This window comes from Stigmatopora nigra, chromosome 2 (assembly GCF_051989575.1).
Source record: "Stigmatopora nigra isolate UIUO_SnigA chromosome 2, RoL_Snig_1.1, whole genome shotgun sequence".
Lineage (NCBI taxonomy): Eukaryota > Metazoa > Chordata > Actinopteri > Syngnathiformes > Syngnathidae > Stigmatopora > Stigmatopora nigra.
Genome location: NC_135509.1, coordinates 13166876 through 13192816, shown reverse-complemented (window position 1 = coordinate 13192816; position 25941 = coordinate 13166876). Strand labels below are relative to the sequence as shown.

Genomic DNA, 25941 nt, shown 5'->3' with positions numbered 1-25941 from the left:
TTTATTAAAAGGAATCATTTAAAAACCACTGCTCACCTCAAACACTACAAATAATGAGCTCCTGTTCACATTACCATTTCAGAACAGTCATTTTGACAGATTAAAACCTTTAGTAATACTGTACACCCTCAACCACGAGATGCCACGCAAGTCATAAACATGAAATATTTCACCCCCCGGAAGAAAATTACCGGTAGTGCAATTAACGTAGCTGTAATTATCGTTCCCATCCCCTTGTTGTTCTAGTTGACAAGTCGCGAGGGCACGATCCGGGACACTAAACTCTGATTTAGTTTGCATTGGAACCGCGGGTGTGTAGCTGATGGCAGATCAGCATAACAGATGGCAGCATGAGAGCTGTGAATAGCTTGACATCATCTTAGCAGGACAGCATGTAACTCATCAGCAAATTTGTCAAAATCAGACCAACCAACATCACCTTTGACTACTTTGTTGTTTCTTCTGTCCCAGTCAGGGGTATTCACAGGGAGCTTTTTTTTTTTTTTAGTATTTTTCATTACATTAACTCGTATATTGAATGAATCATTCATCATAAACAGTTGGAACGAGACATTTAGACACTATGTATAATTTTGTTGTATTTTTCTATCACAAAGAGCATTTGAATTCCAACATGGTAGTCATTGACCCAAAAAAATTAAAAACAACAGGCCGGACTTATAATAGGTTGAAATTTCTCATTATCGTTTGGTTTTATTTACCAATCAAATTTTGCAAATGTTCAATTGCCCCCTTAGTTACTGTTGCTAGTCTGTCAAGCATTATGACTCTCATGGCATGAGAAATGGGGGGGGGGGGGGGGGGCTTATTTTGGATCAATACCAGTGCAATATCTTCCAGATGGTTTACAACAATAAGTGGTGGAGTGTTGCGTTCAAAATCGAAACTCTACTTGTACAATAACCCTATTCTATTTGTTTTCTACAAGAATCATTGAGAAAGCCAATGAATTATTTAGTAAAAATGATTCTTTAATATGGAACAAAATCAGAGCTCAGCTCTATGGCTCCGACCATCACACTCTGTAACATTGATGGGAGGAGAACAACGACCGCCAATAAGATCACAGTCCGCTCGGCCAAAAAACAGGAGAGGCTGAACAAAAAAAAAAACAACAACCATGGAACGCAAAACCAACATACTACTGGGTTTGACCTTCAGATGCCCTCACGCATGTCTGCTGTCTCTGCCGCCTCACCGGGCTCTTTCGCCGCCAATTCTTAGCGGAAGACCTTGGGTGAGGTCACCGTGACGGCGGGTTTGAAGTAGCAGAGGGGCAAAAGGGTGACTTACAAAAAATTAGCATCTACATAATGGTTTGAGCAGAAATGGCATGTTTTCCGGCATAGAACATAGCAAGTGCGAAGAGGCTGAGGACGTCTGTGGAGTTAACCCAGTAATAACCCGATGCTATGCCAATGCAGAGACGTCAACGGAAGCACAACACACAATTGCATGGAGGAATGAAGCGACACATTAGCAGACTTGTTAAAAGTGTGCATGGGAGGGGAGGCAATTTTAAGGGCTGTTCTGGAATTCTCGCTGCAAACGAAGGGACAAGCCAATTGACCTTTAACAATCTGGCAGCTTTTGACTTGAACACGGCTATGCTGAGAGTCATTTCATTTTTAAATACATCAAAATACTAAATCAGGTCATGGAGAGGCAGTTGTGAATCAAAAAAAATGTTATAAATGAAAACTGTAATCACTAGTTTGTCACTAGGTAGAAGTCCAATCAAGTCAAACTGGATTGGACGTCTATTATTTTCAATGGCAGCCAAATAATGAATGCACAAGCCTTCTTTTAAATGTTCTACTCTTGTGAAATTGCAGTTTTTATAAGTCATTAGTTGGTACATCAAAACTCCACATACTGGAAATAAGACTGACCTGTCTGGGCCATTTTTTTTTTTTTTACTTCTCTTCCTCTCAGTTACTTTACCGTCTTTGCTTATGCCTGATCACTGCCTGGTCCATAGGGCTTTAAAGGGTAAAAATGAGGTGAGGAATAAAAACCGCTAATGGACACAGAATCCCAGATAGATGAGGGAGCATGGATTACTGTTAAATTAGACTCTGGAGGTGTATGCATTAACGTCTGAATGGTAGAGTAAATGAACAATCGAGTGGAGGAAGTGGAAATCTATACTTGCGAGGGGATTAAAACCAAGCTTTGTAATGAAGGAGTCAAGTAGTCATGCGGGTGGGGTGCAACTGCTACCTTTGGCCAACACTATCATCCTGCACCTGAAGAAAACACCAGGGTCACATCAGAGGGAGGTGATGGAAGGAGAAAAGCTTTGCACAGAGAACACTTGAACTAGCCTGGACAGACAGACACAGAATTATCACACACACATTAATGCACTGAGTCCCAGTCTGCGTTCCACTGCACTCTCCTGGCTGCCAGAACCTCGCTGTGTCTTATAAAGAAAATAGGGGGTAGGTAAAAAAATAATTAAAAAAAACACCAGCAACAGAAGAACCAACTAACAGACATAGTCAAAACTAAGGACACACTTTGGAGCCACTGGCGAGAATAAAATAAAATAAATAAAGCAGAAGAGGGTAGAATTTCGGATTGAAAAAGCGCCAGTGGCACCGAGTTACTGCGGCAATGTCAGTAACTAGCTTTTGAACAGCTCTACACTTGCTTTAGTCTACCAAGTATATATACTAGGAAACCTTACCAGGCAGCTAAAATCTATACAGTACTGGCTTGTTCATATATTTATAGATATTTGTACACTTTACAAAGTTGGCAAAAGTACATAAATAAATAACTCAGTAAATACATTGAATTCAATTGTACACATCACAATAGTGTGTATCTTAGTTGAAGCACTCTTTGTCGAGTAGGTGAGCCACGGTGAGTTCAGAGAGGAGGCAAAGAAGCAGGAGCGCCAGCTGCAACTTCCCAAACGAGACCCCTCTGGGTAAAATTTGCACTAATGATTGCCTCTATCTAATCCCCAGGCTGATCACACGTGATGGCAGTGGATTGGAGCTGCTCAAAGTCTAACCAAATTATTTCTACCAGAAAGCAAAAGACTCACACGGCGGAGGATCTGGCATGAGAGATTATTTTTAGCGCATCGACAAACCAGTGTTTTCTGTCGGCCCCCCCTTGGGATGCCCGCTACGGAATAACATTGCAAATAGAGATGCGAGCGTACCCTCTGTCCTTGCTGCAGGAATAAATGTAGCCATGGACCAAGTCTGATATCTGAAACTGCACGCAATGCCTCTCTACAAATTCAGATGGCAATGCAAGGACTATGGCAGTTGGAATGCATCTGGCAATTTGCAAAATCCAGACGCTTTGTCAAAAGTAAAACCCAGTGAACGCCAGTAGCTGCAACACGATTGCAAATAGCCAGAATACAAACACGAAATGAGGACAACGGAAGTAGGAGACCATCTTTGCCTTAAGCTTTTCAGAAATAGTCATCCAGTAGGGATTGTATAATGTTACCCGCTGACATTGTTATGCATTACAGATCATTTTGTAGTTATGAAGTTAAAGTTAGTGGCTGACATCATATAACAATTTCTAATGAATGACTAATCCCAACTACAGATGGTACGCAGAAAGGGCCATAAAGCGACGGAATATCTTTTGTTGTAAGTCTTCTATACTTTTGGAATCTGAAAATTGCCTGACCCATCTCTACTACGGGACTACTTTCTAATGCTTGTGTTCATGTTCATGTAGTATGAATATTTAACCATGCCTGGTTTTTTTCTCTCAGTTTCAGATAAACATCCCAAATTAACAAGCAAAAGAGGGAGTATTTCAAACTGCTTCTCATTACTTGTTCACTGACATCCAATTTATCTTGACTGGGAGGTCAAAGGATTGCTAATAGCAATATAAAAACCCACATCGAGGTGGCAGTGTTTCTATGCATCAGTTAGCACTCCTTTGCTTTTCTCTCCTCCAACGACTCAACCCACTCGACAAATATGCAGCGGACATCAAAAGCCCTTATTCAAGAAGGGCGGTTATAATCAGTATGGTCAACATCAGCACTGTTATCATGAACGTGTTTTCTTTATCATTTCAAGTGACAAAGGAAAACCCGTTGTACAACAAATGTTAACTCCCACCAACGATATTTACATAAAGTTCTCAAAAACAGAAGGAATTCCTTATCACGTTTTTAAGGAAATAAATCCGACACAACAACATCGAAATACACGCACTGACCGACAATCGAATGTGAACAAAATGGCAAAAATTAGATTGTGTCTCATTATTGTCACAATTCATATAACTTTTACTTGAACCCTGATTGGGAGAAGTCACTCTGGTTTTTGACAAATGCTTTAAACAAATCAAAAGGTGAGTTTGGGGGTGGAGGCCGAGTCTGTCTGTGCCATAAAAGTTAAAAAAAAAAGATCCTAAATTGATGAAATCTAGTCTAATTTTACCATGACGCTGTAATTTTCCCTCCGTAATTAGATCAAGACAGCCTTATTTGAATTACACACAGTGATTGCAGCCTTAATTTAATATTCCTCAACCACAGCAGAGTAGATGAGCTCGTACCTTTCCCGAAGAAATAAGACAATGTCACTGATTTAAATTGGAAAAAGCAGCTGAATATCTACTAAATGAAGCTATTGGAATCAAAATTAAGATTTTTGTTGTTGAAATTGCTGAAATATGATTTAAAGTAATAAATGTTTTGGTCCGAAAGAGTAAAACGGTTGTCAAAACAACCCTGGACACCACATCCATCTTGGGAGAACTTTCATTACACCAGGGGTGGGGGACATGTTCTGACAAAGACAAATTATAATCAGTCTCTGAGGGATAAATTGGTTATTTGCCTGTGAGGAGGCATGAACGCTTTCTTCCCTCTTCACTTGTTTGTTAGCAAGATCATGAAAAAGCTAGAAGCAGGTGTTCTTTGATGAAAATGGATTGATTTGGATTCTATTTTTTTTCTTTTTCAAATCTTTTCCAAGCAATCATGTTCACCATCTTTGTGTATCAGCACAAAAGTTGATGCACAGTTAAAGCTGGAAGCTTTGCAGATGCTCTAATTGTTGCACTAAATCATTCTTGGAGTAAATGAAAAAGTCTGGATCTCATTAGATTTTGCAAGAATTGAGGAGCCACTATGTGTTTATACAAGAAAGAAGGTGCACAAGTAGTGCTGACCTAGCGTATAGCCTTATTTTGAAGCCTGATTTTGGTTAAAAGGACATAAAGGCTCTGGTGTTACAGTGTATGGAATTGCAGGATGCCCAGTGTGATACACAGTGGTGAAAATCATGTATTGTTAGCTGCATAATGTTAAATGCTCAAGTTGTTGTAACTAGTGCCATTTAACATAACTACATTTTAATATTACTAGTTTTAGGGCTGCTGGCAAAGAGGCCTTTGTTGTTATTGAATTGTTTGGAAATTGTAGAAAGTTCATTTAAAGGTTTGCAACCTTTGCAACTCTTACTATTCATGTGATTTAGACGCATTTTTACTCTTGAAACTATCAAAACCGATCATTAACATAGACCTGACCTGGATTATCCAGTCGTCGAGGGCTGCTGTGGCTGCAGGTTTTTGTTCCAAACACTCCAGAACAGGAAGTTAAACAAACTAAGAGATTTCTGCAGAAAACAAGAAGCACCTGACTGCAATCCATTGATTGCACTTCTAAAATACCAGATTGTTGGAAAGGTTTCCTCCTATGGGTTGGAACGAAAACCTGCACCCACTGTGGCCCTTTGTGGAATGAATTGCCCAGGTCTGACATGGACTGTCCTTGCCCAAGGGATGTTTTAGTTTAAACAAAGGTTAGAGAGTAAAATCACAAATTTGCACTCAGTAATGTGCTGCACGTGTGCGGCCTAAAAACAACAAAACACTGCCCGTGTTGCTGAAAATAATTCTTGCCAGTTTACTAGTGGGACCGTCCTGATTCCTCCCTTCTTGCGCACCATGTAATCATGCTGAAAAGAAATCGCTGTAGTACTAAATCACCCGTGACAAGAAATCAAAAGAGTCTGCATGGAACGGTCGCTTCTAGTCCCTACCAATGGCCATCAACGGGTGTTTTTTCAATATCAATTTCTTTCTTTTTTTCTTTTTTTAAACTAGCACGACACTATAATCTCGAGGCGGCGCAACATTTTACATATTTACTTCAACTTAAGTCCAATTCTCTTAAATTGTTTGGTCTAAACAACTTAAACTGAAGCCCTGAAGACATTTTACGAAAATGCAATGACTTATGAGGACTTCTACTGTAAAAACACTACTAAATAACTAGCTGAAAATGACTGCAAGTAGTATTTATGCTGTCTGTTGTATTTACTGTGAGGGGATTTTGAGTCGACTGTGGCTGACAAAACAGGCAGCCACTGAAACATTGCTGGTTTGGAGCACCCGGGGAAAAGATTATCTGCTTCTCCACTGTCTCGCTGTCACAGATCAGCAGATCTTCAAAAATCACACGAACGGAGTGGAAAAACAGCGAGATACAAAATTCTATTCGGTTTTATTTTGGGTGTCCCCAACAAAGGCGGAAAGAATTCACTCCAGCCAGACCCCTTACAGTGCGCTGAACAACATACAGTCACTCGGTTGATGCTCTGAATGTATTTTACGCTTTATATCATAACAATGTTGGCCTGGCGAGCCACCAAATGACAAGCAAATGTGCCATCTCTCCTTTCTTACCCGGCAACAGGAAACCTCCACGAAAAAAAAAACAAAAGACACGCAAAAAGGAGAGGATGAGAGCCCTTCATCCATCCCTTGTGTCCTCGTCCTCAACTTGACACCCTCAAGTCACGGCGCAGAGGCGGCCTCTCCCCAATCTCCCCTTTCTCATACTCCCCCCTTCATTTTTACCAGTACTATAATCATCATCAAAACCATCTTCAACCCCAAGGTTATTACCATTATTATATTTTGAAAAAGTGCAGATAGAACTTCCCCGCAACCTCGTTCAGAAGGCAGGGCAGTAAAGGAGGATGGGGAAGCGATGGCAGTAAGAAGAGAGAAAGAGAAAAGAGAAGACTTCTGTTGCGTTGCTGAAACACATACACACAAGCTCACACACACATACACACTTGCAACAGCAGGCGTTCGCTAATAGAGATACGCCACAGAGGCAAATGGATCCGGAAGATAGAGCGATTCTCTGAGATCTTGGGCAGAATGGGGCAAAACCAGAGCACGCGGTAGCACAGAGAATTCAAAAGGCTTGATACACAAATCCAAGTGAGCGCGCACATTGGAACACATGCACACAGAACCGCACAAACGTCACGTTGGCTTTTGTTGCAAGAACATCGGAAATGAGGTCCCTCTGTGGGAAAATGACATCATCGTAGCATCTCGGGTTCGGACTTTGGGTACGTTACACCCTGGCGTCTTCCTTTTTCTCTTTCCGTTTCAAGGGATTATTGTCTGGAAAAATAAGGAGTGATCCTTCTGGTGAGTTCATCGTGTTTCCCGCTTTCCCGACTTCGGAAAGTTCATTACATACATATACATACGGTATATCTTTTAACCTCTATTTTTGTTTGTTCGGAGCTACGGCACAGCACCCACAGCACATGGACAACAAGGGGGAAGGCGGTGGTTGTCGGAGGGGGGGTGAGGGCCGCTAATATTTTTTGCCAGATAAATGAGATAAAAATGGGAACAATCAAGAGGCAATGAGAGAATAGAAGAGAAAAGAGGGACACAAGTATTAACAACACCATCTTGAGCTCAGTTGGTTCCATCACAAACCGAGTATTGATTGCTTTCTACGACTTGAATCAAACATTAAGATCTACTTACTTTAAGGAAAAGGAGGAGCCACGTTACGGAAGTACATCGAATAAATGAATGGATAGAACCACCGATATGCTATGGATAGATAGCATTTCCTATTGGTTTCTGGCTGAAGGGTTCATCAATAATATACGATATGAATGCTTATGTACATAAGGTACATAATGGATAGTAGAGTCTTCCTGGAATTATCATACACTATTATATGTATCACTTCAGATTCTCTGTGATTCCACGGGACTGGCACCTTTCAGCGGGTCAGTGGCTGCAGTGCAGTTCAGCATAGAATAAAGACATTGGGCCTCCGCAAACAAAATGCAGAAGGACGTATGGGCAGTGAAAATGAGGAGGAAAGGAAATAAAAAAAAAATAGAGGATGAAGAGCTGGAGAAAGACAAGGGAAGGAGTTTTAAAGGTTCAAGAGAGCAGATGGCTAATTGTACCCGTGTTTCGCGGCCTGGCAGCAAGTCAGTCTTGTGCATAAGGACGGGACTGGGGTGGAAGGCAGGGGGCAGGGAAAGAAGGAGGAATGTGGGCGGTGCCATCAGGCCTTGAGAGCGTGCCACTGGGCCACGTTGGTGCGCGGCCGAGCCAGCATGTCCTTCCAGTGCTTGACCTCCGCTGGTCCGCTCTTCCACGAAAGATAGATCTAAGAGAACGGAGGAGGGGGGGCATGAAAACATTTCACATTATCAAATTGATGTCCGCCAGGGCTGATTTTAAAAACCCCAAACTGATCACATTATATAGTCATTCCGAACCATCATTTCTAATCTTTCTGTATTCGAACTCCATTCCATTTTATTTGCAGTGGTCATCCGCACCAGCTTCCCCCAATCAAAACTCAAGGTCTATGGTCAGCCAATGATTTCACTGACCGCTCAAAAGGGTTAATTACAGCTAAATTTTTTACCAATTATGTTAAACTAAAAATGTGAAAGTCATAAGTGTATAATAATACATCTTTTTTTACTGCCCGCAAAGGGCATCCCCTGTAGTCTGCCACAGTTCAACTAATTAACTAACTTAAGAGCGCTGTCTCTTGCTCGATTTTTATTCAGTACAGCAGAAAACGGAAACTTTTAATAATTTACCTTTCTTTATGTAAATGTGGCGTAATGTTAAATCCCTTCGACCGACAGGTGCCCTAGCAAAGTCGGCGTTTCCGCATATAATTTTGAAGATGCATAGGGCAACGGTGTTGTGCCAAGGGGGGGAAAAATAAGCACATTTTTTTCAATCAAGTGACAGTGAAGATGACTGATGTTGTTTATCTGTATGCTGTTATGTGTATATGGTAAATATGTATGAGGGACTGTATCATTGCTCCAAACTGTGGACGGTTTTAACATTTGCGCGTAACCTGCGGTAAAAATTTGAAGGGCACGTTCTTGTCGCAATAAAGGGCAACAACAGCAAAGCCAACGTGCAGACTTTACCTTGCCGATAACATCATTGCGGCTGAGCCTGTCCTTGTCCATGACAGTGATGATGATGGTGGTCTCTCTCAGCACATGGGCGGGAATGTCGAAGGGGAAGGACTCATTGAAGACGGGGTTGAGACAGCGCTTCATCGTCACTGTCTTTTTCTTCTCGACGCGTCTGTCTTTGTGCATCAACCAAACCTTTACGTACGGATCTGTGATGGAGAAGCAACATGTGGCATGTTACTTGACAAATCAATTGTCACCGGAGCTAAAAATTAAAATTAAATTGTATCTTAAAAATAGCCAATCAGGTAAAGGTCCTATAAACTCTAATTAAAGTAAATAAATTGATCCAATAGGTGAAAGTAAAGGCTGTGGTTAATAGCTTATCAAATTTGAATGAATGGAAATAATAAGTTGATGAAAATAGGTTTTGAAATTGGCTCGTCCTGTTAGTGGTACGATTTAACACCCAGAAATGTCACCACTAAGCCACAAACATGGATGACTGTTTGTATCTCTCAATTGCTCAACTATGTTCATGTTTTTTTGGATCAAGTGGAAGGCCACAACATATCACCCTGTGGGCCTGAATTGGCCACCAGCCCACAGTTTTGACAACTCTACTCAAAATTTTCTCCCAGGGTCTGCAGAGCAAGAATTAGAAAGGTAAAAGAAATGGCATCCAATGAACAAAGTCTACCTGAGGTGCCCCCAATATCCATGGCTTTGAGATTACGGGCTTTGATGATGTTCACAGTGATGGTGTTGGCAGTGGGATTATAACAGAGAGACAGCAGCAAGTCCCCTCGCCTCCCCTATGGAAGACACACATGACTCGTCTATCAGCTAATATCTCGTTTTGCAAAGGAATATCCAAATCTACATGTTTCACTATCACCTAATATACATATAATCGTCCATATAACATAAAAGTGTTGGTTTAAAGATGCAATCAGCACTGCTTTAGGTGAGATAGCGTTGGTATATCCAGTACAAAAAAAAAAAACGATTTATTATCATGCACCGCAATGGTTGTGCCGCCATCACTTACACTGCCATCACTGCAGGGCTTGAGTTCCTTCCAGAATGTCTTTATCTGACCCAATTCCACTTTGTTAAGTGGAATTGAGACCTCTCCAATAGGGTCATTTCTGCTGAATCGGTCATAGTCCAACACCTGAAGGTAAAGTGTGCGCTCTCTGACCTTCTCATAAGGGAAACCTAAACAACAAAGGAGATGAGGTTCTTAAATGTATTGAAGAGCCTTCACTTTCCGTAATTACTGGTGGGATACTGCTAGTGAAAATAGACACTATTTTATGATCGAACATTTGAAGGAGGTCAAGACATTGGAAAATGAAAGTGAAAAAAAACACCTTCAAACAGGAATGTTTCGTTCCAGTGAGGGTTTAGGTTCTTCCTCTTGACTTTGGTCTCCAGCTTGTGCTTCTTATCAGGCAGCAGGTAGATTTTAACGAAAGGATCCGAAGTACCCGAGAAGTCCTTGGCTGGAAGTTCCTGACCCCTGAGAAGTTTGACTGTGAGGGTCGTGTTCTGGAAGCTGTAGCCTATGCTGAACTGGATCCGACCCAGTTTCTCACTGATAGGCCCCTCACCGTCGTCATCCTCTGAACCTGGAGACAGCTGTAACGGCCGCAAGTGTGTACAAACTCAAAACGTTGATATGCAGCAGTGATAAAACCAGTTCAGGTAAAGGGGCAAACACCAAGACCTCGATTTTCCTGGCTAGCGCAAGGCTGATGCACGACACTATTTGTATTTTGGAGTCATTATATGGATTGATCGAATATAAATTGAACATTATTTTTTTCAAAAGGAACCTATTGCTGCCCCGATTTCTATGAGTCTCCAACTACACTGAATTTTAAAAAATATAAATTTCTTACTTGTTTTTTACACCCAAACCCCCCTCAAAATAAGAGAAAAATCATTCAAAATATGTAAAACAAAATAAATCTGGAGCTGATGTTTTTCAATATTATTTAACTTATTGCATGCCGTTGATGGCGACAGACTATCAATTTAAAGTTCATTGAGTGCCCTTTAAAGATATTATATACCATGAAGGAAAAGGGTTTTTAGAGGCCATCTTACCATCACCATATCTCCGGTGAGGGAGTTCGCTAGATCGGTGACAGAGGAGTGTCCATCAGCATCGGGGGGTTGGCCTTTGGGACTGTTGGCTGGCTTGTTGCCCCTGGAAGCAGAAAAACACAGTGACGAGATGGACCACACAAAGTCGTCGCGAGAAAGAGAGAATGTCTGAGTCCAACCTCCACCTGTTTGGCACATAAAAACTACCTATCAGAAACAACCAATTGAATCCAAATTTGTTTGGGGATAGATGTCGCTTCAAGGGTGATTATTCATTCTCTAGCTTTCTATCATGGCTGCCAAATCAGATCTGCCAAAAAAATCCACAGAACAACAACGGATGCTAGAACTGAGGACATTTGATGTGCGGAGTTGCATTTGATGGAACTTGGAATCTCAAACGACCGTACATATGTTCACTCTGGCAAACATCCATACCTCCTACAAGAAAGTGATGTCCAAAATAACACTGTTTTGAAAGATGAAGCACTAAATTTCTATTTGTTGAAACTAATTCCTTAGCCAACCAACCATTGGTCCTGGGAGGACATAGACAAGACACCCGGATACAATATGAAAATGACATACAACATGATAGGACTACAAACACACAGGACGAACATTTATAGCGACATGGAGAAGACTGGACATTTAGACAGCGGACATTTTTCATAGTGTTATTGTTTTTTTAAATCGGTCAGGAGTTAGCTTGATCATAAACAAATGTCATTTAACAAATAAAGAAAAACAAACAGAGATTTGACATGGCAGAGCTGATTCTTGAATATGAATAGATTTCACCACCTGTTCCATCACATGAGAAAACATCGAGACGTAATTAACACTTTTGGAGTTCATACAGCATGAAAACGAGGTGTGTGTATAGAATGAAACGGTAAGAGACAATACAATTGAAAAAGTTGATATGAAATTAAAGAAAGCATGTAATATAAGAAGATACAAATATCGAAACATCCTGAACAATACAACATGACACTTTGGAGAACGGCACTCCATACAGAATTCACACCGATAGATTTTAAGAAAATAAAAAGGCACAAATAAGGAGAGAAGAACCAACTCAAACAAGACGATGCAGAAAGTTGAAGACACAAACTTGACACAAATCATAAGAGCCGTAGATAAGAATGTAAGAAAGAGAAAATCAAGCAAAGAGTCATTTTTTCTGTATAAGAAGTGGTATCAAGTATTAATACCATGAACAGTGAGGTCACAAAAACCAAAACTAAAACAGAGTGAGATTGTTACAAACACCACATTAGAGAGAGAGAAAAAAAGAGAGCTGTAAGAAAAGATAGGGAATGAAGGAAGGAAAGCCTGGAAACACAAGAGAGGCTTAGTTTGGTCAGTCTGATAAGTATCATAAATAAGATAGCAAAATAAAGAGCTTTGCACACACAATCTATCCAAGAGTAGACAAAGGAAGACACATGCTGAAGGGAGAGAACACAAAAGAAAAGAACAATAACACAATTAATAAAGAGCAGAAAGAGATATGAAAAATAAATTAGTAATGGGATAAATATGAAATGAAAGGAATTGGAGGATACTAAAAGCAATACATCACCGGATAATGTACTTTGGATAAAAAAACGAAGGAAATACACATTTTAGAGTGTTACAAAAGAGGGCCTTGCTTAGAATGATGGAATGCCAACTCGACTCGAGCTTGATTTCCCAACTATTTCGCAACACTCTAAAAGTGAAAACTGGGATTACAAGGGCCAAGCACAACCTGGCATTGGCTACATATGCATATATGACATATGCAAGTACGTAGGTATCACTCAGGTGAGTGAGGGCAATGCCTTGGACAGGCAGGGAACAAAGAGCCCATAAACACGTCTGTCTGTCTGGCCAGCATCTGTCATTTGTTTGGAATTCATATTACTTTTTGAATGTTATCTAAACACCAAATTTCATGTTGAATGAATTCATGTGTACTTTTTTTTGCAGACACAAAGACAGAACTGGAGAAAATATACCGACAAAAAGACAGACAGAAAAAGCAGCGCAACGGGACCAGCACACAATCGTAGCAATGGGATTGGAGCAAGAAAGGGGGGGGAAAGGAGGGATGTTAACCAATTGCGGAAGGGAGGGGATTGTTATCAATTGGGGTTAGTTGGATTAGTAGCCAAGAGAGGTCGTTCCATTTTATAGGGGTCCATTTTTTTATTATTATTTTTTAAGCTACAGGAAAAATACATCTCAAGCTCTAAAGCACAATCTGAGACTGAGTTCAAGGGAGCACTGAAGCAGAAGGCAATGCTTGGGATTTAGAGTAAAGCAAGGCACCTCCTTCCTCCTCCACCTCCAAGTAGTATCTGTAGGAGGGTTGGGGGGTGAACACCCTCAATTATTCATTCTCCTTCATGCTTCACTCAGGGGTTTGTAACATTCTCAGGTACATGAACTCCTGCAATGGCTTTTCCTACCACTACACTCTTCAGGTAACTCCTGGTTCTCCCCGTGGTTCTTTTAACGAAAGTGACCGGAATTGCACATTACTAGGAGGAAATACTTCTGTCCTCTCCCTTGATTTCTAATTAGGATTGCTTTTAGGTCAATGAAATCACCCCCGTCTAGGAAATGACTCATTTAGGTAGCCAATGCATTTTAGTCTCAACCCTTTAGGGCTGGACAATGATGTTCTTGATATGTTAGAGCCCGCAGTTTTCAACAGTAGCCAGTAGAAGGCACAGTTGACCCGAGTTCAGATCAGATACTGCTGCAGCTCAGAAAGTGGGCTGTTGGCATAGCAACAGATTATAGAAACATAGATCATACATATTAGGATGGAGAGGGTGGGAGGGTGGACTGGGGGTGAGGCAGTTGGAAGTGGGTAGAGGGGCAGGTCTAATTTGAGGGGTGCAGGAAACAGGCAAACACAAGGAAAACATAGAATTTAGGATATATGACAGGTACTGGTGAGAGCCTCGCGGACACACATTCACACAAACACACGTGGAGGCAGGCGGGGACACTGTGGGTTTCACCGTCCTGTGATACTATCCTGTTTAGTTACCTGACTGAGGGCCAGCAGCTCGAAGAGGGGTTTGGGGGTAGGGGGATAGACACTCTGCTTCAAGGCTGGAGAGAGATCCAGGGGAAAAAAAACAACCCAGCCCCTCTTTTTCCATCTCAAAACCACAAAACACACTCAAAAATAATGCCTGGTTGTCTATTTCTTCTATCTGGTAACTTCCCCGACTAAAATTAGGGGCCGTGTTTGACACTCCCTAGTCACAGCTAAAGCCAGTCATCCCGCAGCCCATCCCCATGAACGCTCAGCCAGTCATCCCTGATTCTCGACCACCCCTCCAGACCAAAAGACAGATGCTTTCACTATTAACTAATTGCTGCCCCGATGTCAAAGCAGTAAATGTGACTTAAATAGTGACATCTGCTGAAATCCTCTTTGGAGGAGAGAGGCAACATGGGAGGCACTAAATGTTGCTTTCTGTGTGTCTGCCTCCCATAAAATGAGCTCCTAAAGGCTGTTGCACCATTTGGAAAATACTGCTCGATTTAAATCATTTTGTGTTCAAAGCTAACAGTCCAGAAGATCAAAAACAACACAGTCCTCTTTTGCGCTGACTTGAAGGGATCTGTTTTCACACGGATACGCCTCGAACATGATGCATGTGTGTCGAGGCGGGCTAGACCGGGAGGGGGTATTTAATCATTTTGCAAAAGAGAGCTGTTTGTGTGTTTTCTGCATGAAAACCACTGTCTCCAATCAAAGTTACTCCTCCCATTCCCTTTAAATGCGGTAGAAGAGGAACACAAATAGTCCCAGAGCAGTACATCATTCAGACTTGCTGCTCGATTATTGCTTCTCATTATTTCCTCACATTTCATTGGTTTTACTGTTTTTGGAGTGCAAGAGGAAATTTAGACTACCCGGAAAAATTCCGCACAAGCCCGGAGATGGCATGCCAACTCCACGCAGGAGGACTACTGACCTAGGATCGAACCCAGGACCCCAGAACTGTGAAGTCGACAAGCGAACCACTGCAAAGGTCTTAAAAGACACACCGTTGCTATCTTCCACCTCAACCAATAAATATTTGGAATTCTGCTTCGAATACAACAGGACACGCTTAAATCAGATCTAAATCTGCTAATTCCGCAACTCTCTGTCCATTTATTTGAATTGGAAATAAGATGGCGCTTAAACGTAAGAATGCAGCCCATCGATTTGTCATGCGCTCTCAAATTTGACGTCAAGAGTCAAGTGCATTCCCCCCCGGAAATGCCACATGGCAAATTACGCATATCTTCTTTTAATGGTTGAGGTTAGAATAAAGGTCACAGCCTCCATCTGTCATGTTTGAGTGTTGCTGTTTACATCCAGTCAGTAAGTAAGAGTCACTATCAAGTCATAAAATATATAATGCATTGTATAGCACACTGGGCAATAAACAGACACTCTCACAGAGTGCATGCAATCTTTCAGGCTGGGAAATTTGCATCTCTATCTATTAATATCTCCCCGATGTATTCTAAAATAAGCAACGTCTCCGCTGGCTTACACAAAATGATGCAACATCTACAGTTGAATAATTGAAGGGCCAAAGGCAAGTGGATTGAATGTTAAGATGGCACACGTATACTTTCCCAAACCGCTATCTTCATTGGACGGCTGCCTCGCTCCTCACACAGAGATCAAGATTCCAAGCTCTTGGGGAATGTAGTTTCTCTTTATAGCAACACTGAAGGAACGTGTACTGTATAGGTTCACTGAATCGGAACGCAATTGTATGAGTAAAGACCAATGAGGCATTAAGTTGCCACTCTTACATTCTAATCAAGCCTTCTAATAAAAAAACTCACTCATATTTCAACAAGCTGGACTCAAATTATAGTATCAGTTTTTCCATTCTGAGTGAATTCCTCAACTTTTTTTTTCAGGCCCAATGTAAAAAAATTGTTTGTAAGCCCAAGCTCCGTCTCCTAAACTCAGAGGCATCTGTAACCCTTTTATCACATTTTTATCGCGTGGTCGCGCATGTACAAGGTCGCTGGTCGTGCTTAATGAATATCGCGGCCTATATTGGCTTCTTATGGCCCGTGGGGATGTTGCCATGTTTGTTTGGTTGGCTTTCAAGTTCAGCAAAGGAACAATTTAAGCATTAACATTCTACCAAAAGGCAAGTTGTAGACCTATTATGCATAAATATTTGACCCATTCATACTTGCTGTATATTTACCTTTTACTCATTATTCTACTATTCAAAGGAATATCTTTTACTAAGCAAGGTTAGAAGTGCCTTGAAAAAATCCATTACGAGTTCAAATATAGATCTAGTGTTAATTCACTATTCCAATTTAATCTAGAATATTGATGTAAAACATAATTGTGCAATAAAGCGCAGTTTAGTATTGATGACATGGGGTTGCTAAAATATGGATTAAGTGTTTTGCTCATTATTGTTCAGCATTTTAAGCAATTCTTTGTAAACTAGCATCCTAAACATTTTCTTTTAGATTTTTGTGTGTGTTTATAGCCATGATTTCAAACAATATGAAGTCTTTAAGTGTATATGGATGAATGATGGACACAAGGTGGGTACGTTTGATGGAAAAACACATGGAGAAAGTGAATGCTGCTTTGTTGTAGATTATAATAAGCAACCGGAAGCTGGACCTCTCTGAATGTCTTGACAGTGTGTCACATTTAGCATCCAAGCAAAAAAAATCCCTCATTATCGCACTTCAGTGTGTAATTTGTCTATAGGCAAACAAAAAAAATAAGGCGTTGGAGAGAAATCAATTAGCAAACACGAGGGACACCCGAGCTCGGCAAAAGGTTATGACATTTGATTTTCTTCCAATAGCGCGAAATGCTTTCTTTCCTTCTTTTAAAAATTCTATTTCCAATAAATTACATCAACCTTAGGTTAATCTACACGCGCTGAATAGCAGCTAATCAAGGTGAGCAGTTGGGGCTCTACGCTGGAGTGCAGAGCAAGCTTGCAGCGCCTGGCTTTTGTTGGTCCTATTAGTGGATTTCACAAGGCATTAAAGGAGGTTTCCAGGTGAGCACAATGGCGAGAAAAGCTAGGTGTAATATGCAGAAAATGGCAGAAAGGGGTAATTCTCTGTGACTGAATTTCATGTGGAGTCTGGGCAACACAGATAGTTTTGACATTCATAAAAGAGGCATTCTTTCAAAAAGAATATTTTCATGCTTGCTGTGCAGAATTAAACTCAAGGGAAAAAAAACCCATGGTGCGATTTGCAAGTACTTTGACTTTTTTTTAACATGGGCTTACTTTTCCTTAAAAGCAATTACAGCCACACTAGGGGTTGGGGGGTCTTTTACAATAACCAAAAGACATCAAATTGTCTTGTATGTGTAAGATTGATCCAATGTCTTGGAAGAGAACTCTAGTTTCATGTCTTGTACGTCTCATGGTGATGAAACACCTGTGGGTGAGACATAATTGGTGTGACGAATATAATGAATTCGTTCACCCTACTATGCTATTGTATCATGTATCTCCAAATTGTCTCCAATTTGTCATGGAATAGTGCAGTGAGATTTCTGGAGGGGTGGGCGGGGGTCTAATGGGCCAGCGAGAGATCTCAAACGTGCTGCTTATGCCAAGCATTTGACCGTCCTTCTGAAGCTAAAACAAAAAAAATCTGTGAAACTGCCTGGATCTGTGCACAAAACACACTATTTTTGTTTTACAAGCAGAAACCACCACTGCGATTTGTAATGCTTGAAATATTCAGCTTTCCCCAACTGAATTCCAGTACACAATGCTTAAGCAATTATTTTGGAAGATGAGAGTAATGGGTCCTCGTAGATGAGTGGAAATCTTTTTGGCTTCTAGTGTGTAAGGTGGCAAATAAGGAAAGGCTTTATTTTTAGCAGCATATTTATGTAAGCGACGAACATGTTGTGAAATAATGAGAAGGCTCTGTGGGCCCTTGGTGGAGCTACACAGGAAGGACTCTCAGAGCAGCAGAGGGTGATTGAAGGCAGCTAATGAGCATGAGGCAAAGAAAAAAAAGACAGAGAAGATGGGAGGTGAATAACAAAAGTGTGAAAATATAAAGGAAACGTGAGAAGTAAAAGGTGGCAAGAGTGAAATGATAAACAGAGAAGGGGAAATGACGATGGAGGACGATACAGTCGTGATCATCATTCCCTTGTTGTTGTTTTTTTAAACACTGCTTTGGGAAAATGTGATTTTATTTTATGAAAATTCTTTGTATTCTTTTATTATATATTAATGAAAGGACTAGAGCAATGTTTTCTTACATTTTTGGAGCTGTGGCATACTTTTTTTTGCATGAAAAAATCTAAAGGCACTCCATCAGCTGAAATTTAAAACTATATGTTGCCAATATTAACAATATAATGTTGTTTCAATCAAAGTTTTCCCAGCAGAAATCAAATAATCCCCCCAAATTATTCCAAAATCAATGGACCTAATGTCATCAAAGGTTGACGTTTTCTCCCAAATTTGCTTCAAATTCTCTTAAAATTACACAAATAAAACAGTACAATGTATGATATAATGTTTGTCACATTTTGATTTGAACGTGATAATAGTTCAATTTTAATCTCATCATATTAATCTTTATCTCTGGGAATTTTCCAATGTATCATTTACTAATTTCCCATGGCACACCTGACCATCCCTCACAGCACACCAGTGTGCAACTGATCCTTCATCTGATATGATATATGAACTGATTATTGCTTTTACAGCTAACATTCAAAGCACTTCACCATTTGACTGATTTCAAAATTACAGGCATCTTTTTCCCCACATGTATTGGCTCTGTCTTCTCCATTTATTCCTGTATCCATCTACGATGCTATTTCAACGCCAGTCTTTTATCAGAAAGCATTTATAAGTGTCCTGTTTCACTATGAGACACATCTTGATGCTTTCCTCTCCCTTGCTTGAAGAAATCCTCTCTAAGCCTTTCCTAGATATCCCCTTCTTTGATTTACCATCTTTTACACGCTCCCTAAAACAAACTCACACACACACACACATACACTCTGATACATTATCTGGTACCTCTTCTCGAGGGGGGGCTCCTGACTCGTTGCCGGGACTGTCTGCTGCGTTTCTTGTAGGTCAGGGATATTGGCAAAGTCGTCTTGCTCGGCCACACCGATGGCCAAAGACAGGACCACCAGCTTCCCTTCGCTGGCTCCCCAGAAAACAAATATCGGATAAGAAGGAGAGACGGAGGGATGGGAAGAAAAAGAGAGGAGAACAGAAGCAAAGTGTCGAGAGAACCCAGCACAGAGACTATGCGGTGCATGTGGGGGGTGGGGGGGAGAAGAAAAGTCAATTAAGGTAAGGACAGCGGCGCTGTGACCGGACATTTCAGGAGAGAGAGGACAAACCGCCATCGGAAAAAAATGGTCCTTAAGAGAAACTTAGCAACATTAGAGGATGCTATCATGTGGTCCAGGGAAGGATATTACTGTGTCAGAAATGAAAATAAAAAACAGATTAAAAACTAATATGGCAATGTGTAAATTGAACCGCCGCTGGGCTACAGAGAAAACTACCAATCAATTGTAATGTTTTGTAATATATTAGCGATGTTGAGAACTCTACTGCATTTGGATTCATTTTAGATTTACTTGAATTTTCTGTCATTTTGGGTTCACATGTCACATTTTTTGGATACTTTTTGTCATATTTTTGTTCGTCGGCAAGTTAAGACTAAATCGACAGTTGCACTAATGTGCAGCTTTGCAATGCAAGTTTAATTTGTTGCATGACCATGCTTGTAACTCACAATACTAATCTTAAACTGTCTTTCTTAATTGAAACTAAAACAGTTTCTCCCCTGCGCAAAAAAAAAAAGGATTTCATAATATGGAAATCTAGTCGAAGCAAAAACTGACCAAACTGCACCACCGGCATGTACTTAATTTACCATTTGAGTTCATGTTATATTTGCCAAATAAAACCAAGGAAAATAAAATAAATGAATTATTAAGAAACAACTTTACAAGACAGAAAATTGCTTCCTTGGGAAAAAAAGTCAAGACTTGACATCGTATATCTCCAAAACCAGATATCCCTACAGACATGATCTAATTTAGTCAAACAATGAAGAATTAAGGCTTGCTCAATGTAAATATTTAACATTTTAAAGTAAAATCTATCTTGGTCAAACCTGTGCTCCCCCCTAACATGGCTTCTGTGTTCCTTGGCCAAAGTTAGTTTTGAATTAAGCCTCATTACTAGGATCTGGACTAATTGTTTCTATTTGAGCGTCTAGAGGTGCTCGCAGTATGTCACCACTTTTCTGGGTCACTGCTCTATCGCCCGCCATGCTGCACTACTCACACTTCTCTATTCAGCCACACTTCCTAGCACAAATCCTCCACATCCATCGTCTTAACCATTCTGCCTCCTCATCGCTTCCTTGTCACATACACCCACACATTGATAGCTTAAGCCGCCGATGCCACTACCGTACCCTCGCTTAGAAAATATGGTACTGTCAGGCTGGAGAAACATATCCCCTTTTTCTTTCTTATAAGCAATTCAGAGCTTTTCTTGCCTAACGATTAAGCTTTTTAATCATTTTGAGCTGCGGGTATGTCTAAATGACTCGTTCTCTAACATTACTGTCGTCCTAGGTATGTCCCAGGTCGTAATTCCTCCCCGATTGCTCACTTAAAATGGCAATCCAGTACTGTCTAATTAACATTAAGAATAGCCTAAAACTGGGAAAAGATTATACATGGTCGGATTAGGCCCTCAGAAAAAGTTTTATAATATACCTAGCGCAAGAAAATAGTATGTGAAACCTTTAGAACGGCATTTCTGCATACGCTGATCATAAAGTGTGATCTGAACATCTAAATGAAAAGCAGAAATTGTTGGATTGAGTAGACAAAAAAAGGATTTCATTTTTAAAAATAAAAATTGAATTTCAATATTCAAAGAACAGAAAGGGGAAATTTCAGGTGGTTTCCATTCAGGCAGAATTAAAATGAATCTGGATTTCATGACAAATTGATGCCCATGTACAAGTCATTACAAAGGCGTCATTGTTTTTTGCATTTACTTGGGTTATATACAGTCAAATCACAGATGATGATTTGAAAAATCACCGAAAGAAGTCAGATAACGAAGAACAAATAGATTGTCTATTGCCTCAAAAATATTCTGTTGACAAAACAACACAAGATGAATGTGTTAGCATTGATTTTCTCTTTAACGATATTTCTTAGTGCCATTTTTCCCCTGTTTTCTCACTCCATCTAGCACAGCAGACTTTGGGCCAGCACCCAGATAACAACTCCTCACTCTGACATTCAAACCTGTAGAGAAATTACAGTCTTTACTAAACCTAACATGCAAGAAGCCACAGTACCCATAGAAAAGCCAAGAACATGTCAACTTCCCTTTACAAAGACTAACAATTTCCTTCAGGAATGACTCAGCCTTTTGTCAGGGATTGAAATGAACAAATTTGAACAATGGCTTGTGCCTATTATCACGCCGCTTCCTCATCAATCATCTGAGGTGTTGATTTTGATGCGAAAATAAAACAATGACCTCTATCTCACATTTATAATGATGAGATAACTATAACGGGCAGCACACTCAATGACCTTGGTGCTTGTATATATTACTTTGCAAAGGCTCAGTGAACTGAAGTCTTCCGTCCAGCTGCATTATTCTTGTTTCGACATTGGAGCTTAAACAACATATGAAAAGGTAGGCAGATTTTAATAGAAAAAGGCTCTTGTAGCAGAGAATCAGCCTGTAGGTTGTACCTGGCTGTGTCCTTTCTCATCCTTTCATCAAATCGCCTTCTCTGTTTGACTCCATCCTCTTATGGCCTGAAGTAGCAATACATTGTAGATGTAATGGTGCTGTTGACGTAAGATCAATGCGTTGGGCTGCTTAGCCCTTGCACTTATACTGATGCACAGTGACACATAGCCTGTGTGATGTCCTCGTGCAGACACGTGTCAGTATGCAAGTAGCACAGGTTTGCCATTAGGAATGACGGCGAGATAATAACCCGAAAGGTTGCGCCGTCAGAGGCAGTCAATAGGTCAATTGACGACATGGTATTAAAGTTGTTAAAAGAGTAGGAAGGCTGTTGATCTGTTTCCTTAGTTTTAGGGTTAGACGTGGTAATTTGCCATGTTACTAGTTCAACATAAGTCAACATAAAAACTTCATTTTGGAGCAACTCTGGTTTGTCTATCATAGTCACAAAGCAGTCAATAGGTTCGTTCATGAAATAAGATTAAAGATTTAGAACAGTAGGAAGGCTATTGAGCCGTTACCCTTATTTTCAGCGTTTTAAAGGGTATTTTGGCAAAGCTGCGACTGTTAAAAATAAAAGGAATGTATTAATAGTAGAACTGATTTGTCCACGGCAGTAACTGACTTCTAAATCAGTCAAAGTTCCATGGTGCATGCCCACATAAATGACATGTTTACGCATAACTTCATGCCCATATTTTGACAGCTTGATGTAATATCCTTCCCTGTATCTCTATATATGTAAACTGTATAAATCAGAGGACTCATAGACACATGCTATACGGTCCAGATATGGATTAGTTCACAATTAAAATTGTATGATAACTACGGATAATCACACTGGAACATATTTAAGGAAGAGGAAAATTCACAAACATGGTCAAGACTCACAGGAATGATTTGACGTCCAGGCCTCGATCCCGGATCTGGTCCATCATGTAATCCCAGCTGCCAGGATTGGCTCGCGAGCGCCCTCCCGCACCACCTCCTCTATAGCGAGAGGCACCTGCCACGGCGGGACCACCCCTCGCGGCCCGTGGAGCAGCTCTTTTGCCCCCACCCTCACCTCCGCCCCCACCTGCCTCTCCTCTCCCAGCAGCCCCGCCTCCCCCGGGTTGTCCCGGGGCCGGGTGCAACTGCCCCAAACTCTGAGACGTGGTGGGGGGATGGCCAAATCCGGCGCCCGGCGGGTTCATGGGGGGCTGCTGCAGACTCTGCTGGCGGAGCAGCGTCCGGGGGCGGGCCGGGCCGGAGGGGATGTGTTCCAGAGTGGACGTGTAAGACAAGACTGGATCCCCGAAACTGGGAGGGCAGAGCAACAGGGAGGCGAGAGAACGCGAAGAAGGCCACGGCCGGCAAAGAACGTGGCGATGGAAGGAAAAGGAGTAGTCCGAAGAGGAAGTTGGGGACGTGTCGGGGCAAGGGGGAGGGGGGAGTTCGGGGCAGGGTGACAGAGGGCAGCGAGGAGTGGCGGAAGAACCGGTCAAGTTGATGTCAGGTTGGGTCAAAAGTTCATCAGCGCAGGAAGTCGATGGCGACAAGTGTGGAGGAGGTGTGGCCCAGGAGTCCGAGGGTGGAGTTGGAGAAAGGAGGAGGAGGAGAGAAAAGGAGAGCAACGTGAGGCAGCAACAGTAACAACAGTAGCAGAAATAGCAGTAGAAGGTACAACCCGAGTGAACGCCGTGTGGTGTTTGGTGGTCGCGCGCCCCCGTCAGCGTCAGCCAGCCGTGGGCCAGCTGTGTACTCGCCCTACGCGACGATTGCGTCGCGTGCAGGTACGCCTCGCGCGCCTGAGCCTGACTCTTGCGCAAAAGTCGATTTCGAGGTGGCGGCGGTCGGATGCGGGGAGTCCGAACGGGCCCCAGGCGTCTCTGCGACGTTTGGGTTGAAGTTATGCCGCTTCTGGGCCTTCTCGGTGAGGTTTTTTTGCTGTGATGTGATATCCCCATTGTCTTCAACTCACTTGTGAAAATGATCTGACAGTGTCTCATCCTTTCTCTCCGACTCTTTTTTGGTCTTTTAAACACACGCTGCCTCTCTGGAGACATAAAGCAGCCAACCAAGGTTTGCAATCGTCTCCCTCCCTCTGACAAGTTCTAATTCCACTCCCCTTTCGAGATCACCTATATTGGCACTTTTAGTGTTCACGGTAGAGAAACTTTGTGAGATATCATCTCACTTGAAAACACGTGCCTGGTGCGTTACCTTTAAAAACATGCATTTTTTCTTGTGGTTTTTTTCTTCGCTCTGGGCTAAATATATATCCTTCGCTGTCAGCTAACAGGGAATTAGGTCAAGAGAGCTATTCACCTTAGTTTACTCCGCTTTTACATTACATAACCCAAAGTTATTTTGCCTTTTTGGACTCTGGTGCATCGGTAATCATATTTTGGACCTCGTTCACTGCCATTGGCGGCTTTAGACATCACATTCATTTGAAATTGGGATATCTGACATCTAATGTTTCATTGCTATTGACAGCAATGGATTTCCAATCCATTTTGATTAGGATTGTAGGTCTATCACCATAAATATGTTAATTAAGGAAAATAACAGTAGAGATTGTTGAATATGCCAACGTTAATGTATGGTCAATGTATTAATAATTCTCTTTAGAGCAGATCTGGTACATCTGTCACCATTAATGGCGGCCAAGGAGATAATGGGCATACAGAAAAGATCAAAAAGGGGGAAATAATGTAGTGGCAAAATGAAACACTGTTAGGAGTGGCTGCACATGGAAATAGTTTGATGCAGAGTGAGAACATCAGAGGGTGAGGATGGAGGAGTCGGAAAAAAAGGGGGTGCGAGACACAAACAGAGACTCTTATGGCGGCCCGAAAATAGAAACCAATTATAGCGAAGGGGCAAAAAAGAAAGGAGGATGTAGACTGTAGAGTGTATGAGGGATGAGCTAGTGAAGAGCATGAATGTGTTGTGTTGAGAGAAAAGAAAGGTGGCAAAGAAATGTGCAAAAATGACACCCAACTGAAAATTAACATACTGAAAATAGAATCTCAGCAATGGCATACGTCATGGGACAGCAAAATGACGTGGGACACAGTAACTTGGTACCAGGTATTGATTATTTACATCATTTTACTGGAATAAGTTTGTTGATATTATGGTATTGATTTTAGAAGCGGTCTCACTTTGGTGACATTGTGCATTCAGGATGAAAGCTGGAGTCACTGTGATGTCCTTCTGGATTTAGAACAAGACTCACCTTGACACCAATGCCTCACGTACCTCCCAGCTGAACTTGACCCGCTTAGTCAGAATACTCGGCATAGCTGCTGATGTCCGGAATAAATAAGATCTCATTCGCAGAGCCACTGACAGTGACAGAGGGTTGAGAGAGCTGAGTGTGAAAGATCCCTGCCAGCCCTCATAGTTGAAATGGAGTTGGCATATTGAACTATCACCATCAATGGCAGTGAAAGACTTGAATATAGAGTACTTTTAAGAAAGTTACTCCCATGGTAATGCTACTGGGCATTTCCATTTAAATATATGCATTTCAATTTCAATTTTGAATCTGGCACAACTTTTTGATGACACTTGGGAGCTCATGAAAGCTACACTATGAATAAGAAATGGTTGAATATACAGTAGAATACTGGCATCTGTGGTTTCCTGATTTGAAAAAAAAATAGTAAAGTAAAAATAGTCTAATTCCCAAAAAAGTACTGCAAAAATTACTTCATTTTAACTCGTATTTTACACCCCATGATTGGAAGTATGTAATCATATATATAAGCGACTGT

General features: G+C 41.3%; 2 protein-coding genes across 6 annotated transcripts in view; both read right to left on the bottom strand.

The window, feature by feature from the left end:
• The window catches only part of myrf (myelin regulatory factor), a 50742-nt gene extending 44373 nt beyond the window's left edge, over positions 1-6369 (bottom strand). Inside the window, exon 1 of the mRNA XM_077710836.1 lies at positions 5554-6369. The gene's annotated coding sequence lies outside the window, so the exon portion shown is untranslated. The remainder of the gene's footprint in view (positions 1-5553) is intronic.
• A 144-nt stretch (positions 6370-6513) lies between these two features.
• syt7a (synaptotagmin VIIa) overlaps positions 6514-25941 on the bottom strand; it is a 58953-nt gene continuing 39525 nt past the window's right edge. For 3 of the 5 annotated variants that reach the window (XM_077710840.1, XM_077710841.1, XM_077710842.1), the window contains 7 exons: positions 23066-23476; positions 11367-11469; positions 10628-10895; positions 10303-10472; positions 9952-10066; positions 9261-9460; positions 6514-8470 (listed from right to left, as the gene is read on the bottom strand). In XM_077710840.1, the coding sequence (XP_077566966.1) occupies positions 8366-8470; positions 9261-9460; positions 9952-10066; positions 10303-10472; positions 10628-10895; positions 11367-11469; positions 23066-23476 (1372 nt within the window). In that variant the 3' untranslated portion in view covers positions 6514-8365. Of the gene's footprint in view, positions 8471-9260; positions 9461-9951; positions 10067-10302; positions 10473-10627; positions 10896-11366; positions 11470-23065; positions 24181-25941 lie in introns of those variants that run through there. The other 2 variants (XM_077710839.1, XM_077710843.1) reach the window with 2 other exon arrangements.